This window comes from Macaca nemestrina, chromosome 12 (genome assembly GCF_043159975.1).
Source record: "Macaca nemestrina isolate mMacNem1 chromosome 12, mMacNem.hap1, whole genome shotgun sequence".
Classification (NCBI taxonomy): Eukaryota; Metazoa; Chordata; class Mammalia; order Primates; family Cercopithecidae; genus Macaca; species Macaca nemestrina.
In genome coordinates, this window is record NC_092136.1 from 38,832,934 (window position 1) to 38,849,215 (window position 16,282).

At 35.1% G+C, this 16,282-nt stretch overlaps 1 protein-coding gene across 2 annotated transcripts in view; it reads right to left on the reverse strand.

The window, feature by feature from the left end:
• Positions 1 to 16,282, reverse strand: part of LOC105463297 (anoctamin 3) — a 485,486-nt gene that overhangs the window by 4,081 nt on the left and 465,123 nt on the right. For both annotated transcript variants that reach the window (XM_071074951.1, XM_071074952.1), the window contains 4 exons: positions 16,030 to 16,182; positions 11,071 to 11,218; positions 3,029 to 3,109; positions 2,754 to 2,859 (listed from right to left, as the gene is read on the reverse strand). In XM_071074951.1, the coding sequence (XP_070931052.1) occupies positions 2,754 to 2,859; positions 3,029 to 3,109; positions 11,071 to 11,218; positions 16,030 to 16,182 (488 nt within the window). The remainder of the gene's footprint in view (positions 1 to 2,753; positions 2,860 to 3,028; positions 3,110 to 11,070; positions 11,219 to 16,029; positions 16,183 to 16,282) is intronic.

Consider the following 16,282-nt stretch of genomic DNA (forward strand, 5'->3'; position numbering starts at 1 on the left):
TTAAAGGTTGGCATAAGTATTAAATGAATGTGTGTGTGTGTATATATAAATACACACATACCATATATGTATATATATATTTGTGTGTGTGTGTGTGTGTGTGTGTATATATATGGCTCAGGGATTGCTTGTCATAGCGTGAGCCCTGCTTAAATATTACCTCCTGTTATTATAAATGCATCCTGTTTTTCCCAGGAAGAAGAGTAGATCTTTCAATTTCTCAGAAAGGAAAAAATATGATACTAATAGAGTTAGCATAATCTGTGGAAAATAACACGTTCCTAATGGATTCTTAGTAGATAATAGTCTACATGGAAAAGAATTCAAGGTACTTTAACTGGGCTTATTATATGTGTCCCAAGAAACTGTACTGTAGAGTAGATCATAGTAAGGCAGGTTATATTTTTCCATATAAAAGCAAATAATCAGAAGTTCTTTCTTGATAAAATATTTGATATTCACAGAAATATCCAGGAATGGGCCTTAAGGGTATAGGAATAAAATTCAAAACCTTTGCTATAATTAAATTAGTAAGGAGGGATATGCTTCAAGTTCCTGAGGAAAAAATAATTTAGTATACCTTTCTTTTCTTTTTTTTTTTTTTTAGATGGAGTTTCACACTTGCTGGCCAGGCTAGAGTGCAAAGCCATGATCTCGACTCATCACAACTTCCGCCTCCCGGGTTCAAGTGATTCTCCTGCCTCAACCTCCTGAGTAGCTGGGATTACAGGCATGCACCACTGCACCTGGCTAATTTTGTATTTTTAGTAGAGACGGGGTTTCTCCATGTTGGTCAGGCTGCTTCGAACTCCTGACCTCAGGTGATCCGCCTGCCTTGGCCTCCCAAAGTTCTGGGATTACAGGCGTGAGCCACTACACCTGGCCAAGTTAGTATAATTTTAATAACACTGACTAGTGGAATTTAATGCAGAATTATTTTATAATTAAAAAGTTTATTCAACTCATTCTAAATGGCACTCTAAGGGGAAAATATTTAATACAATAAAAGATAGTCTCTTCAATAAATGGTGGAGGGAAAATTGGATATCTATGTACAGAAGAATGAAAACAGAACCCTATCTCTTACCAAATTCAAAAATAAAATCAAAATGGATTAAAGACAGGTGTAAGTCCAAAACTATGAAACCACTAGAAGAAAAACACTGGGGAAATGCTTTAGGACATAGACCTGGGCAGAGATTTTTTTGGGGTAAGTCCTCAAAAGCATGGGCAATAAAAACAAAAATAGACAAATGAGATCACATCAAGCTAAAAAGTTCCTGCATGGCAAATAAAAAAAATCTACAGAACAGACAACTGATAGAGTTGAGAAAATATTTCCAAACTATCCATCTGACAAAGGATTAATAAATTTGACGAAATATCATATAGAAGACAGAAAAAATGTTCTAAATGTGAATCAATCTCATGGCTAGCTCTCTATATATCTAAAAACAATAAAATGGGTAAGGCACAAAATAAGTTTCATGAAACAATACCATTGAAGTAATTTTGAAAAGGAACACTAAAATTAACACTATGTATTTTTTTTGTAAACAAACACATATGCAAGTAAATATATGGGAGAATTTATACAGATGAAAAGGGAGGGGATGTTTTTGGAATGGGTGGGTAATGGAATTAGCAACGGTGAAAGAAGAAGAGAAAAATAGTGAGGAAATTACATGGATCAATGATGACAGTTTGCTTTGAATCCATGCATTTTATTAACTTTGTTCATTTGAGCTCCAAAATAAGATGGGAGAAGAAGTGTAAATAAAAACACAATAGAAGTTTTTTTAATCACTGGATTGGAAATATGCCTTAACTCTTATGTTAGACACTCTCACTTCATTAGAGATATGTATACAGGTGCAAAGTCGTTAAGTAATAGAATTTCAGTCCCGGATGATACCCTTAGGGGTAAGCATTTTATTTTAAAGATGAAGGATATTTCACTACAAAATTTGAAGTACTTTTTGGAGATCAGTTGAAAGGTATATTACCTTTAAAAATATTTGTTCCAAAAGTCTTAGATATGGCTACCTTTTCTCTGAATAAATTGGTGTGCCCATGTAAAACAGATGCATTTAAAGTCTTTTTATTGACCTTAGTGGTACCTCAGAGAGTATATACTCAATATATCCCAGTGCTAAATTCTTCACTGTATTGAAATAATGATATGCTAAATGAGGCAATAATACAATAGCTTCTGCCAAATTTCTTCACAGGATTACAATCAGATATTATTGTATGGATCTGATAATCAAAGTCTCTGCATTTTTAAATAAAATGTTCTCAAGCACAATTTATTGAATCATCCAGTGTTCCTTATACAAACATGTAAGTGATCAACTGTAATTGGAATTGATTGTTCAGAAAATCAGTTTTTTCCACCCCAATGAATCGATATGGATTCCTTTATCAGATGATGAAAATCATCCTTTCCTTTTTAAACTTGGTTACTAAAAGACTCAAAAGTAGGAGGCTCAAAAGTTTTCAGCTCAACTGTGCAGTAGCTTTTTTTTTTTTAACCCTGATTTCCTGGTATTTAAATTAATGTACACTCTTACATTATTCAGCGCTTGCTTTTCTGTACTTGTAATAATGCTTTCATTGTATTAAAGCCTTTTACGGGACCTACTTAAGTGTTTTTGTGGAAGTCTGTGAGGAACTGATTTCGAAGAGGCAGATGATAAATCATTTAGAAGAGCATTTATCCATAGTCATTTTCAACTCAGCTTGTGACTAACCTCAAATACAATAATGAAGGCCAATCTAGCAGCAAGAATATGCCAGTATTGTAAAGTAAACTCATAGGGCTTGGAACTCCAAGGGGGGCCTCTGTAGTCTCTGTACCTGAAATCCACAAAAACAAAGAGAATGACAAATAGAGATCAAACAGTGGAGGCCCAAATTTTCTTGATTTGCCCAAATGCCAAAATAACAGTTTAAATGTGCTCATTAACATGCAGTGGGGAATACATGGAATGGTGAAAGCAAGCAGGAAAGAAACTATTATAAGTACCTGCAATAACCAGATTTTCCCATGCCAAGCTCACTCAGGTCAAAGAAGGATAGGCTATTGTTGACATATCCCTTTAAGCAACTGGGAGAAAAGAAAAATATCATGTGATTCAAAGATTCATACATTTCTAGCCTAATTAATGTATTACAAATGCCAGGATTTTATAAATGTATTATTCTTTCCATTCTAACGATAAACTTTTAGCAACTAAGCTCTTTTATTCCATTCCCTAACTTTCATAATTGTACCTTAATGAGACAGATTCCTGCCCTGCCATTTTCTCCCAATAATTCCTATATTGCCTTTTCATCTGGTTTATGTTTATTAAGTAGTTTCCACACACTAGACATTCTGATAATTACTTTCTATGTATTAAAACTCTATAAAATATGTTTTATAAATATGCATGCACATAATACTGTTCAATTATAATTAAGTAGTTAATAAACATTGCTTATTCTTTACTTAACTTATTCAACATATATATTTATTCAAGACCTATGATTTGTTGGAAAAATTCTCGATGCTTGGTACTTAACAGTGAACAGAACAGGCAAAAACCCCTATCCTTGTGCAGCTTACATTCTAGTAGGGTGGGAGAGGGGAGAGATACGCACACAATAAACATAATTAATAAGTAAATTGTATTGAATGTTAAAATGCAGTAGGTGCTATGAAAATAAAAATGAAGTAATTCTTCCAGACGGGATATTGTTAAGTCAGCATTCCTACAGTAACAAAAATCCAGTTTTTAAAGACAATGAAGATGTATGGAAACAAGAACTAGATGAATGAATGTTCCAGAGAGAGAAAAGTCCTTCCTAGGGAAATTGGCAATCACCTATTCTTTCCCTTTCCTGGAGGCATTCATTTGCCAAATCTGGGTGAATACTAAGAATTAGGCTCAGTTCAACTGTGCAGTAGCTTTTTTTTGTTGTTGTTGTTAACCCTGATTTCCTGGTATTTAAATTAAGGTACACTCTTACATTAGAGTCTGTACCAAGGGCAATAGAAACCAATGAGTTTTACCAACGGCATGGGGCTGGTGTGACAGATTGGAAGGTACAGACGCCCCATATGCCTGGATGTTTTTCTCATGAGATATTTGCTAAGTTCTTGGGCAGCCTGGAAAGCTGGAGGTGGGAGTGAATTTGGTTTTCAAAAGGCAGAATGAAATCTTCGAGAGTGTCACAGCACTTAAGAGAAAAAGGCCTCTACAAGTCCTACTGCAAGAAGGAGGGGGCCTGCCACTAACAGCTTCTCAAAAGTTTTGAGGCAGCGGAAGGCCGAAAGATAAGTTTGAGTTGTCCATAGGCCATAAATGAATCTCATGACCAAGTGGAGCTAATTCTCTCAATACGAGGTTTTTTCTATCATATAAAATCGCTCAGTGGAACTCACTACATTAATAGAACAAAAAGAAAACCATACGATTATATTAATAAATAAATGTTTCATAAAATTCAACTGGAGATACAATAAACACTACTCAACAAACCAAAAATCTGGTAGGATCTTAATCTGATGAAGAATGTCTACATAAATACATATAGCTAATATCACATATGTTGAACACTTTCTCCTGAAGTCAGTGAGAAGACAAACACTTAACTGGAATTAACACAAAGAAACAATATATAAATATGACTTTATTCACATATGCATAGTTATGTATATAGGAAATATAAAATAATCTAAAACCCATTTGCATTAATGAGTGAATTTAGCAAGGTCACTAGATAGATACAAGGTCAATATAGAAAAAATATTTCAGCAGCAAACAAAAGAAAATAAAATTTAAATGAATACTACTTATAGTGACATTACAAATACCAAATATCTGGGTATAAATCTAAAAATGCCATATAGGACCTCTACGCTGGCATCTAAAAACAAACAAACAAACCACATGTCTCAGAGAATTCAATAAACACTTAAGTAAATGGAGTCAGCATGTTTAAAGACTGGTTGTTAAAATGTCAATTCTCTCAAATTTTTAAAAAATGGTAACTGATAAATTGAATCTAAAGTTTATATGTAAATGTCAAGAATCTATATTAGCAACATCAGTGTTGAAGAAGAAAATGTACAGAAGATTACAGCACGTAATATTGACTTACTGTAAAGCTACAGTAATTAAGACACCGTGATCTTCATACAAGGAAAGGCAATAGGCCAGTGAAGAGGAGATAGTTCAAAAACTGATCCACAAATACACATTCACCTGATTTATGACAAGAATGGCCCTGCCATCCTTGGTGAAATAATTGTCTTTTCAACAAATGGTGCTGGAGAAATTGGATGTTCTTAAAGAAAGTAATGAAAACCTTTGACTACCACACAACATAATAGATTAGGCTAAGGGAAATTGGAATTAGGGGGTTAAAATTTCACATAGAGTCCTTAGGGTAGACTTTGTTAAGAAGGTAACATGAGGAAAGATTAGGAGTTGAGAGAGGCAGCCATGAGGGTATCTGGGGATGGGCAGTTTCAAGCAGAAAAAGCAGAGTCCTTGGCATGTACTGGGGACTGTGAGAGGGCAGCGGTGGTGGAAACAAAGGGAGGGAGGGAAATAGTGTTGGAAAATGAGTTCCGAGAAGAAGCTCACTTTGTATGAATGTAGGGAGGATTCTGGCTCTTAGAGTGAAATAAGAAGACACTACTTTGTTTTGAGCACATGAATCACATGAATGAACTTAAGTTTTAAGTAAGATTATTCAAGGATCCAGGTGAGAGATGATAGTGTCTTGCGCTAGGTGGTGGCAGTGGAAGTGGTATGAACGGGAGATGTTTAGAAAGCAGGGTCAACATGTTTCCCAGTGGATTGTGTGGGGCGTGAAAAAAAAAAGTATTCAAGGCTGATTACCAAGGATCATGGCCTGAGCCACTATAAATATGAAATTGATGTTAACTGAGATGGGGAAGACCAAACGTGAAGCAGGACTGGGTGAAATTTGGACTTTAAATTTGGGCATGGCAAGTTTTAGATGTTTATTAGACATGTAAGAGGAGATGCCAAGTAGATAGTGGAATATTCAAGGCTAGAATTCAGGTGTGAGAGTAGATTGATCCATGAAACTGAATTAGATGGTCAAGGAAATAAACAGAAATACAGACGATAGTAAGTCCATAGATTGAGCCCTTGGGGAACTCCAAAATTAAAGCTGAGAGATGAGGAGAACTAGCAGACATGATTGGTTAGGTGTGGCTGGTGGGGTAGCAGGAAAACCAAAATTATGTGGCTTTCTGAAAGTCAAGTGAATAAAGTATATTAAGAAGGGAATGATCAATTGTCAAATGCTGCTGAGAGGCCAAATGATGTGAGAACTGGAGTCGACAAGTGGGTTTGACAATGTGAAAGTCATCATGACATCTCGATGGAGCCATGGGGCATATGTGTTACTGAAGAGAGTTTAAAAGGGAAGAGGAGAAGGGGAATTGGAGAACATAGGAAGAGAAAGATCTTTGGATGCAGTTTTTGTGATAAATGGGAGCAAAGACATAAAGATGTAACTGGAAGGCAGCTGGGACAAGGAGGACTTTACTGACTAGAAGAATAAAAGCATGTTTCAATGTTAATGTGAAAAAGTAAATAGAGGCAAAATACATAATGTATGAGAAAAAGGGGTGAATTACTAGAATGATGGTCTCAGAGAAAGAGAAAGAGATCCAGGACATAAGTGGAGGAATTTTGCCTTCAAAATGGGAGCACAGATGGTTCTATTTCTAGGAACTTGGAGGAGGCAGGCTATATGGGACACATACTGTAGGTAGGAAGATGTGATAATAGATGTCTGTGGAAGATCTTTTCTAATTGATTCAATTTTTCTTAAGTAGGAAGCAAGATCAGGTCAGAGTAAGAATAAAAAAGGAGGTGCAGAAGGCTTGAGGAGCAAGGAGAAAGTATGATAAACTTCTCTAAAAAAGTAAATGGGCAAATGAACTAGGAAAATAAAATACGTTTGTCAGGTTCACACAAAGTATGTGATACAAATTTAAAGTGAAACTAGTCAGTGTGGTAGTTCATTTTCCTTCATTCACATGCAGCTGCATGAGTGCAGTGCAAAGTAGACAAAGAGTTTGGAGAACCAAGTATGTGATTCTGCATTTCCGTAACAAAGTGAATGGAGGAAAGACCTACGTATCCAAGGAAGTGGTTATGGTGGTTGGGCAACTGGTTTGTAAGATGGTTAAGGATGGAAAAGAGGACATTAAAGGAAAGGGGGGGCGGGCAAGAATGAGTTATTATGACCAATGCCTTAGAGATCTAGGTGAGTTCAAAGAATTGTTAAAATTAATTAATTTTTACAACAACCTTAAAAGATATATATTTTATCTCCATCATAATGATTAAAGAATTGAAGTTTAAAGGGATTAAGTAACTTTATCTAGGCCTGTAATTTCAAAAACGTTTGGCCTCAGAACCCCTTTGTATTTAAAAAATTATTGAGGATCCGAAGAAGCTTTTTTTCTTTTTTTCACAAAGATGTATCATTGATATTTTAACATATTCGAAATTAAAGCTGAGAAATTTAGAAAATGTCTGTTACTTCATTTAAAAACAAAAATAATTCATATTAAGGTAAATTAATATAAATGACCTGTTTCTTAAAGAAAAATACCTATATTTTCCAAAAGAAAAACATACTGAGAATGACATTAAATGTTTGCAAATCCCTTTAATGCCTGTTTTAACAGAAGACAGCTAGATTCTCATATCTGGTTCTATATAAAATCTATTGCAATATGTTGTTTTGGTCGAAGAAAAAACAGAAAATCTGGTCTCATATATTAAGACTATTTTAATAGTATTTGAAACAATTGTGTATATTTTTCATTGACATTCCCTCAAAGCTCTACATGTGATACTTTCTAACATTTAGTTGCAATATGGAATTAAACCATATCAATGAAGTTTTTATTCTGTTACATTAAAATCCCTAAGTCTAACTTGTGTTTTAAATTCGTCTTTAATTCATTCATGATTTTGTAACGTCAAATATGGGTTATTTGGAAAATATTCATTCCTGGAATCATGCAGCTCTTCCAAATGTTGACATATTTTTACTACATACCATGAAAAAACTCACGATTGTTAATATCGCCATTTATTTTTATCAGAAAAAAATCTAACAGCATTGGGAAGCTTTTAAGCTCAAAGTGGTAAATAAAACTTATCCAAAATTCTAACTTTCACTTCAGTGCTTGAACTTTTTCAATGGCAATAAATATAGCAATTATTTTCTTAAAAATGACAGGCTAGTTGTGAGCATTCTGTAAAAGACTGCTAAGTATCCAAGTCTGAATAATCATAGTTTGTCTGGCAATCATTATTTAATGTTGGAAAAAAGTTTGCTCAGTTTGTAACCCCAACGATCACATGAGTGTTTTTTTTTTCTTTGAGATGACCATCAATCACACTTTGGAATTAAGCAGAAAGTGGTTTATGCACACTTCCTATTTTGTCACATGAAATATTTAAAAGACATCTATTCAATAGTGGAGATTTTATTAAATCAATAATTATTGCTGCTTCACTGAGGACACACTGAACTTCTTATTGAAATTTTTTATGTTGGCCAAATTATGGTGAGGAACACAATCACTACTAATACTGTTTGGTACCACTGCCTTTAGTTACGCGAAACTACCAGAAACTTTATTCACCAATATTTTTGGATCGCTAGAGAAAATGTCAATATATGAAAAGGGCAAATTATATCTTAATTTCATTATAAAAATTGCACTGACTTCATGGACCCCTGAAGGAGATCTGCAGACCACATGTTAAGAAGGACTGCCCTCGGACAACGGTTGTTGGAACCTAGATTCAAACATGCATCTATCTGATTCTAAACCTTGAATTCTTAATTACAGAGCTATGCTGGCTTCACTCCATTCGTTGTCCATACTAGAGCCAATAATTTATCATTTCATCTACTCTCTTGCCAATATCCTCCCCTCCCACTGTCATCTTGTCCTTTTGCCCCCTCCGAAAATTTCCAATCTGAATGAATCTATGCCAATGTAGCTGCTGAGCATACAGGGAAAATAATTAAACAGGGTGCTCCTCTGAATGTGTGCTGTCAGTGTAACATAAGCCCTCCACATCTTTGCTTGAAATTAATCTATATTCCTAACCGATGAATATGGAGAAGATGTCGGGGGCTATCTATATGAAACGCAGGCTCTGGAATGTAGAGTACTAGATACCCAGTCAATCTCATTGTCATTTGCCACTAGGTGGCAGTGAAGACACTGGCAAATAATGGTATGGAAGAGGGCTCCTTAACAAGCCTGTATGTTTTAAATCCTTAACATCCGCTTCTAGATTATTTTGAATTAAGAAAAAAGAGGGTTTTTTAAACTACTAATACAAAATCCCACTTACACTTAGAGAGTGCTTTACAGTTCATAAGATCTTATCTCTGACACCATTTCTTAAGCATAAGGGCTTTTTTTTGGGTGTTTTTTTTTTTTTTTTTTTGAGACAGAGTTTCGCCCCGTCATCCAGGCTGGAGTGCAATGGCACAATCTCGGCTCACTGCAACCTCTGCCTCTCGAGTTCAAACGATTCTCCTACCTCAGTCTCCCAAGTAGCTGGGATTACAGGCACCTGCCACCACACCCAGCTAATTTTTGTTTTTAGTAGAGACGGGATTTCATCATGTTGGCCAGGCTGGTCTCGAACTCTTGACCTTGTGATCTGCCCACCTCGGCCCCTCAAAGTGCTGGGGTTAGAGGCCTGAGCCACCGCACCCGGCCGAACATTTCTTATTATGAACCAACTAGGTCCAGATTAATGATGTGTCTTTCACTAAAAGGCAAAGTTAGAACTCAAACCTAAAATGTCTGGCTTCAAGTTAAAATCCTGTGACAAGACCCCAAAATATGCAATATATGAAGGAAATACCCATTCCCTTATCACCTATCTGAAAAATTGAGACATTTATATACAGAAAGATATTTCATTGATCTGAGAAAACGTCCGTTCCTCAGCAGTTAACAGTGGATTTCCTCCTATTCCAGGGCTCATCCTGCTTGTGGCACGTGTCCTGCATCCAGATCAGCTGCACACCCAAAGCTGCTCCTGCAGGAAGCAGGAGAAGCAGCTTCTCCTGTCACTTCTTCCACACCTAAGGCTGATCTCTAGCTACAGCTCTGTGTTATGTGCCTACAACTCCTCTTTGTTCCTCAAATCCAATGCTCTCTTACATTTTCCCTTAGTACTTTATTTCAGTAAGGAAAGAGTTGAAAAAACCTGTATCACCTAAAGCAGTGGTTCTAAACTGGGTGATTTTGTCCCTCAGCGGACATCTGGCAATGCCCAGAGATAATTATGGTTGTCACAACTTTGGGAGTATGGAGGTTACTATTGGTATCTACTGGGTGGTAACAAGGGTGCTGCTAAACATCCTACAATGTACAAGACAGCCCCTCTGACCTCCATGAAAAGATAGAATTACCTGATCTAAAACATCAACAGAGAAGAAGTTGAGAAACTGTTTGTAAAGAGTGGATTTAAATTTGAAAAGAAAATACATGGGAGACGGATTTTTTGCGTCCTGGAAACACTTAGTTGTAAATCCCTTTTGAAAATCTCTAGTCACAGAGCTGACAGTTTCTTCAAATTCTGCTTCTCCCCAGAAACTAGCACTGCTCCATTCAGCAATTTGATTAGCCAGTATAGGTTGCAATTTCCACATCTATATGGTAAGAAGATTACATTCTTACCATATAGATGATAAGAAGTTATTCTAAGACAACTTCTATTCACAGAATGTAACTTCTAAATACATTTTTTACTATTTTGATACTTGTGATGCATTTCCAAGTAAAAACATTAGATGGACTCTAAGATTATTTGCTATAATAACACTGTTGTCCTTTTCACTTTGCTTCATTTCATCTAATAAACACATTATAAATGCAAGGCTAAGAAACACCACCCTAAATGGTCATAGAACAAAACTTCCCAGTCAGATCCCATTTTAATTACAAACGTAAAACATATCAGGAGAATGTTTAAATTTAAACCTTACTTTTCACTTGGTTCTACATGATTTGCACAGGGGCCATATTTGTATTCGTAGACAAAACGTGGGATGTAATCAGAAGTAATAGCAATTACAAATGCATTGGTGATCACAGCCAATATACCGATTCCTTCGAGAATTCCAAGCCAGATACCTGATAAGAGAAAGATTAATCATGGTGAACAAAAATGAAAAATATGAAAAGCCTGCAAATAATCTTATTTTGGAAATGTTTTACTTATGTTGGGACCACAGTTCTGTCCACTTTGTGCTTTCTTAGTATACTATCTCAATACAGACATTATAGCTATTGAATATGCTTTTTCCACAAAGAGAAGATAGATCTCATCTAGAAAGATTTAAAAATTGAAATGCCATTAGGACTGGGTTCATGTCTGCTACAATGAAACATGGCACAGGTGCACAGGTGCACAAGATATTTCAAAGTCTAATTTACAGACCTTGCTGAGGCAATAAAAATAGTACATAAGAAACTTAAAGTTCTGCATGCATGGTTATGCACACTGTGAAATATCTGCATTCACTCTGAGGTTTGTCTTTATCTTTTTTTTTTTTTTTTTTTTTTTTTTTTTTTTGAGACAGAGTCTTGCTCTGTCACCCAGACTGGAGTGCAGTGGCGCGATCTTGGTTCACTGCAAGCTCCGCCTCCTGGGTTCATGCTATTCTCCTGCTTCAGCCTCCTGAGTAGCTGGGACTACAGGTGCCCGCCACCACGCCTGTTTACTTTTTTTTTTTTTTTTGTCTTTTTTAGTAGAGACGGGGTTTCACCGTGTTAGCCAGGATGGTCTCGATCTCCTGACCTCGTGATCCGCCCACCTCAGCCTCCCAAAGTGCTGAGATTACAGGTTTGAGCCACCGCGCCCGGCTGTCTTTATCTCTGTCAAATGTCTTTTTAAAGTAAAAATATAGAAAAGCAAAACTAGTCTGGTGATCAGACCTGAAAATTTCTAGTAGACATTTTTTACTTCCTAGGAGGTCAATCTGGCATCATGGAAATACATATACACATACAAAGCTTTTGAAGTTATATAGTATAAAGAAGTAGTATACTATTAATTATAGTCAAAACTAATGTTTTCAGTAGGATTAAACTTAGTTTTAAAAATATGTATGAGAAAAAAATATCCTGGAAAAAAATGCTCTATAGCACTAAAAGTGATTATGTAGCATGCCAACTTTCCTTCCTCCCACACTCAGCATTTCAAAATTTTTATAATGTGCTACATTGAGTTGTAATTAAAAATAATAGTTTAAAAAGATGTTAAAGTTTACTTGATGAGATCATAGGCCAAAAAATCGATACAAACCATATTTGAGTACATTAAAATTAAACACTTATTTTTACAAAAGTCACAATATTTAGGCAAAAGAAAGCATTTTGGGAGAAACAATTTGGTTTACAAAAACTGAAAAAAGGTTAACATGCCTAATATACGAAAAGATCCTAAAATGTTAATAAAATAAACCTAGAGAAAAATGAAGAATAAAAGGAGCAATTTGCTTTCTGAATTAAAATAACCGATAAAAAGAAGCTTCAATCACTAGTATTCAGAGAAATGACACTCAAAAAATAAGATTTTTTAAAAATCCATAGATTGACAAAGATTTGGAAGTCTTATAAAATCTAGTGCTATTTAAGGATTGTGGAAACAGAAACTCTTTTACAGTGTTGCTGGAAGTATGACTTGTTACAACATTTTTAGTAATTAATCTGATACATCTTAAAATTAAAATATGTATACATTTTAATCCTACTTATTGGGACCTATACTATGGATACACTATATGCAAACACATATATAAATATGTGATATGTACTACATGTATAATAACTATGTACATATTTATATTTATAGCTATGACTATATGTGTATTTCTGCTTATAGTGGGAAATAAGTAAATGGTTATACAAATTATGATGTATTAGTATTATAATTATTACTATTCTATTAAAATAAATTGGACAAATATGTTTTGAGCTGGAGAATGTTCATGAAGGAAAAACAATGCACAATTCTACATATGTGTACGAATATATTTTTGTATATTTCTATAAGCAAGAAAAACAATGGCAAAGGATACACGCCAAATTGATAGCATTGACTCCTTGAGGTAGAAGAGAAAAATAAAGGTGAAAGATTACTAACTGTTTTCTTTATACACTTTCGTGTTCTCTGGCTTGAGCAAAGTAAAATCCAGTAATTTAGAAAATACTTATCTATGGGAAGGTATAGTAAGTGCTAACTAAAGCTGAAATGGAAGTTTTTAAAAATTTATTTTCTAGATTTTCTTTAATGTGCTTATATTATTTTTATTTTATTTTAAGTTCCGGGATATATGTGCAGGATGTGCAGGTTTGTTACATAGGTAATCGTGTACCATGGTGATTTGCTGCATCTATCAACCCATTATCTAGGTATTAAATCCAGCATGCATTAGCTATTTTTGCTGATGCTCTCCCTCCTCCTGCCACCCAAACAGGCCCCAGTGTGTGTTGTTCCCCTCCTGTGTCTATATTGTTTAAATAATGAAATCAACAACATCACCAAATTTAAAGGACAGCAATAATTTTAGTTGTTTAAAATATGAGAACTCAAATTGCATTGTATTCAATCTTTACAGATAAGCATATTTTACGTAGACTTTGGTGACGATGTAATATATAAATGGGTAAAATTAATTAAAAGGATAACCTTGCAGTATTAGCCAGAAAATTTCTCCTCCCAAAAAAAGAGACATGTGGAGCTGCTTTCCAATACAGTTGGACTTTTGATTTAAAAACTACAGTTTATTAAAGCAGTATATGTAATAAGTAGCACAATGGGAAAAAGTGAATTATATAAATATAATTGAATTTATAGAGAATTTAGTGTAAGATAACATAAAATAAGTTCAAAAATTGAATTATTTAATGAACGGTCTTGGAAAAATGGATTAGGCATTGGGGAAAAAACCCTGGACCTCAATTTTATCAACAACATATTCCAGATAAATCAACAATTTACACGAACAACAATTAAATGAATCAACAATTTAAATGAAATAATAAAATGACAGCAAACAGCAAGCAAATAAACAAAACAGAATAGCAGACATAACTAAATAATGAAACAACAATAAATACAATAGGTGAAAAATCTTTAGTTCTAAAGTACCTTTCTAAGAATGTCCAAAATAATAACAAGGGAAATATGTCAATTTGATTATATATAAAAATTGAAACCTTATCTAAAATAAAGTGAATAAATTGAAAACCAGCATATATGTTATATACATATATATCTACATATATTTATACACAGTTTTATATATATATGTGTATATATATGTGGTGTATATATATGTGTGTGTGTGCGTGTGTGTGTGTGTGATTAGTATTCCAATACAGGGCCAGATAACCAAACCAAATATAATGGCCAAATAGCCAAAGAACATAAACACAATTAGCAAAGAAGAAATGCAAATATATTTAATCTCACAGTTACAAAAATGCTAGTAAATAGAACAATAAATTTTTTCCTCTTCACATTCTCAAAGATAGAAAAATCCAAAAATCCTTATTACATTTGGAGTTGCTGCAGAAATAGAGAAATGTACTTAAGATGAGAGTGTAAATTGGTACAACATCTCTGGAGGACATGCTGCCAAATTGTGTACCAAAAATTTAAATGTGCATGCTCTTTGAACAGGAGCTCCAGTCTAGAAATGTATACTGAGGAAATAATCTGGCAAAGTATGTAAGAACATGGTCACTTCAGTGTTGTTTATATTAGCAAAGTACTGAAGCAATGTAAACATCTCTGGCTAAAGTAATATTTTAAAAAATGTTATACACATATAATAGAAATCTGTGCAGCAATTGTCCAGAATGAGGCAGAGCTGTGTCTATTAACATGGAAAGGTATGGAAAAGTATATATGAAATCCGTTTTAGTTATGACCAAGTTTACAAAATAGCATATTGAATATAAACTTAATCTCAACTAAATTAATGTTCCCTTTATTCTTTTCATAACTAAAAGTGTTAAGTTTTGTTATGGTTGGAAGGGTGTCCTCACAATAGAAAACCACATGGTGCTAAGTAGTACCAAGTTATGTTGTCTTAGTCCCTTTGTGCTGCTATAACGAAATACCTGAGACTGGGTAATTTACAGTGAACAGAAGTTCCTTGCTATTTTGGAGGATAGGAAGCCCTAAATAAATGCACCAGCAGGTTCAATATCTGGAGATGGTCTTGCTTCCAGTTTCCAAAATGGCACCTTGCTGCTGTATCCTCTAGAGGGGGCAGACGCTGTGTCTTCACATAACAGAAGGTGGGAAAGCAAAAGGGATGAATGCTGTGTCCTCACACCACGAGGAAGTGGAAGAGAATGAAGCCACTCCCTCAAGCTATTTTTCATAAGAGTCCTAATCCCATTCATAAGGGATCATGGCTTAATCACTTCTTTTTTTTTTTTTGTTTTGAGACGGAATTTTGCTCTTGTTGCCCAGGCTGGAGTGCAATGGCGCGATCTGGGCTCACTGCAACCTCTGCCTCCTGTGTTTAAATGATTCTCCTGCCTCAGCTTCCCGAGTAGCTGGTATTAAAGGCATCCGCCACCACACCCAGCTAATTTTGTATTTTTAGTAGAGACAAGGTTTCTCCATGTTGGTCAGGCTGGTGTTGAACTCCTGACTAATTTTGTATTTGAGACAGGGTTTCTCCATGTTGGTCAGGCTGGTCTCGAACTCCCGATCTCAGCTGATCTGCCCACCTCGGCCTCCCAAAGTGCTGGGATTACAGGAGTGAGCCACCACACCTGGCTGGCTTAATCACTTCTTAAAGGCCTCTTAATACTATGACACTGGGAATTAAGTTTCAACATATGAATCTGGGGGCACACTCAAACCATAGCACACCTCTTGGTGTTAGCAACATAAAAATCATTTAACTTCTGAATCTTACCTATGTCAGTTGCTCGGGCTGGCAGAGGCCTCCGCCACTGGGTGACAAATTTGTATGCATCCAGCCTGATTTCAATGATATTGTTTAACAAAGCCAAAAGAGGGGCTAGAGGAAAAGCCGCAACAAAGATGGTGGTAAAACCAAATTGCAAAACTGCAAAAGAAGAGCATTAGGAAATTAATAATATAAACTTCCTTTGTGACAAATTAGTTGCTTTTTCTAAATTGCCTTTAATGCTTTCGACATCCCTACA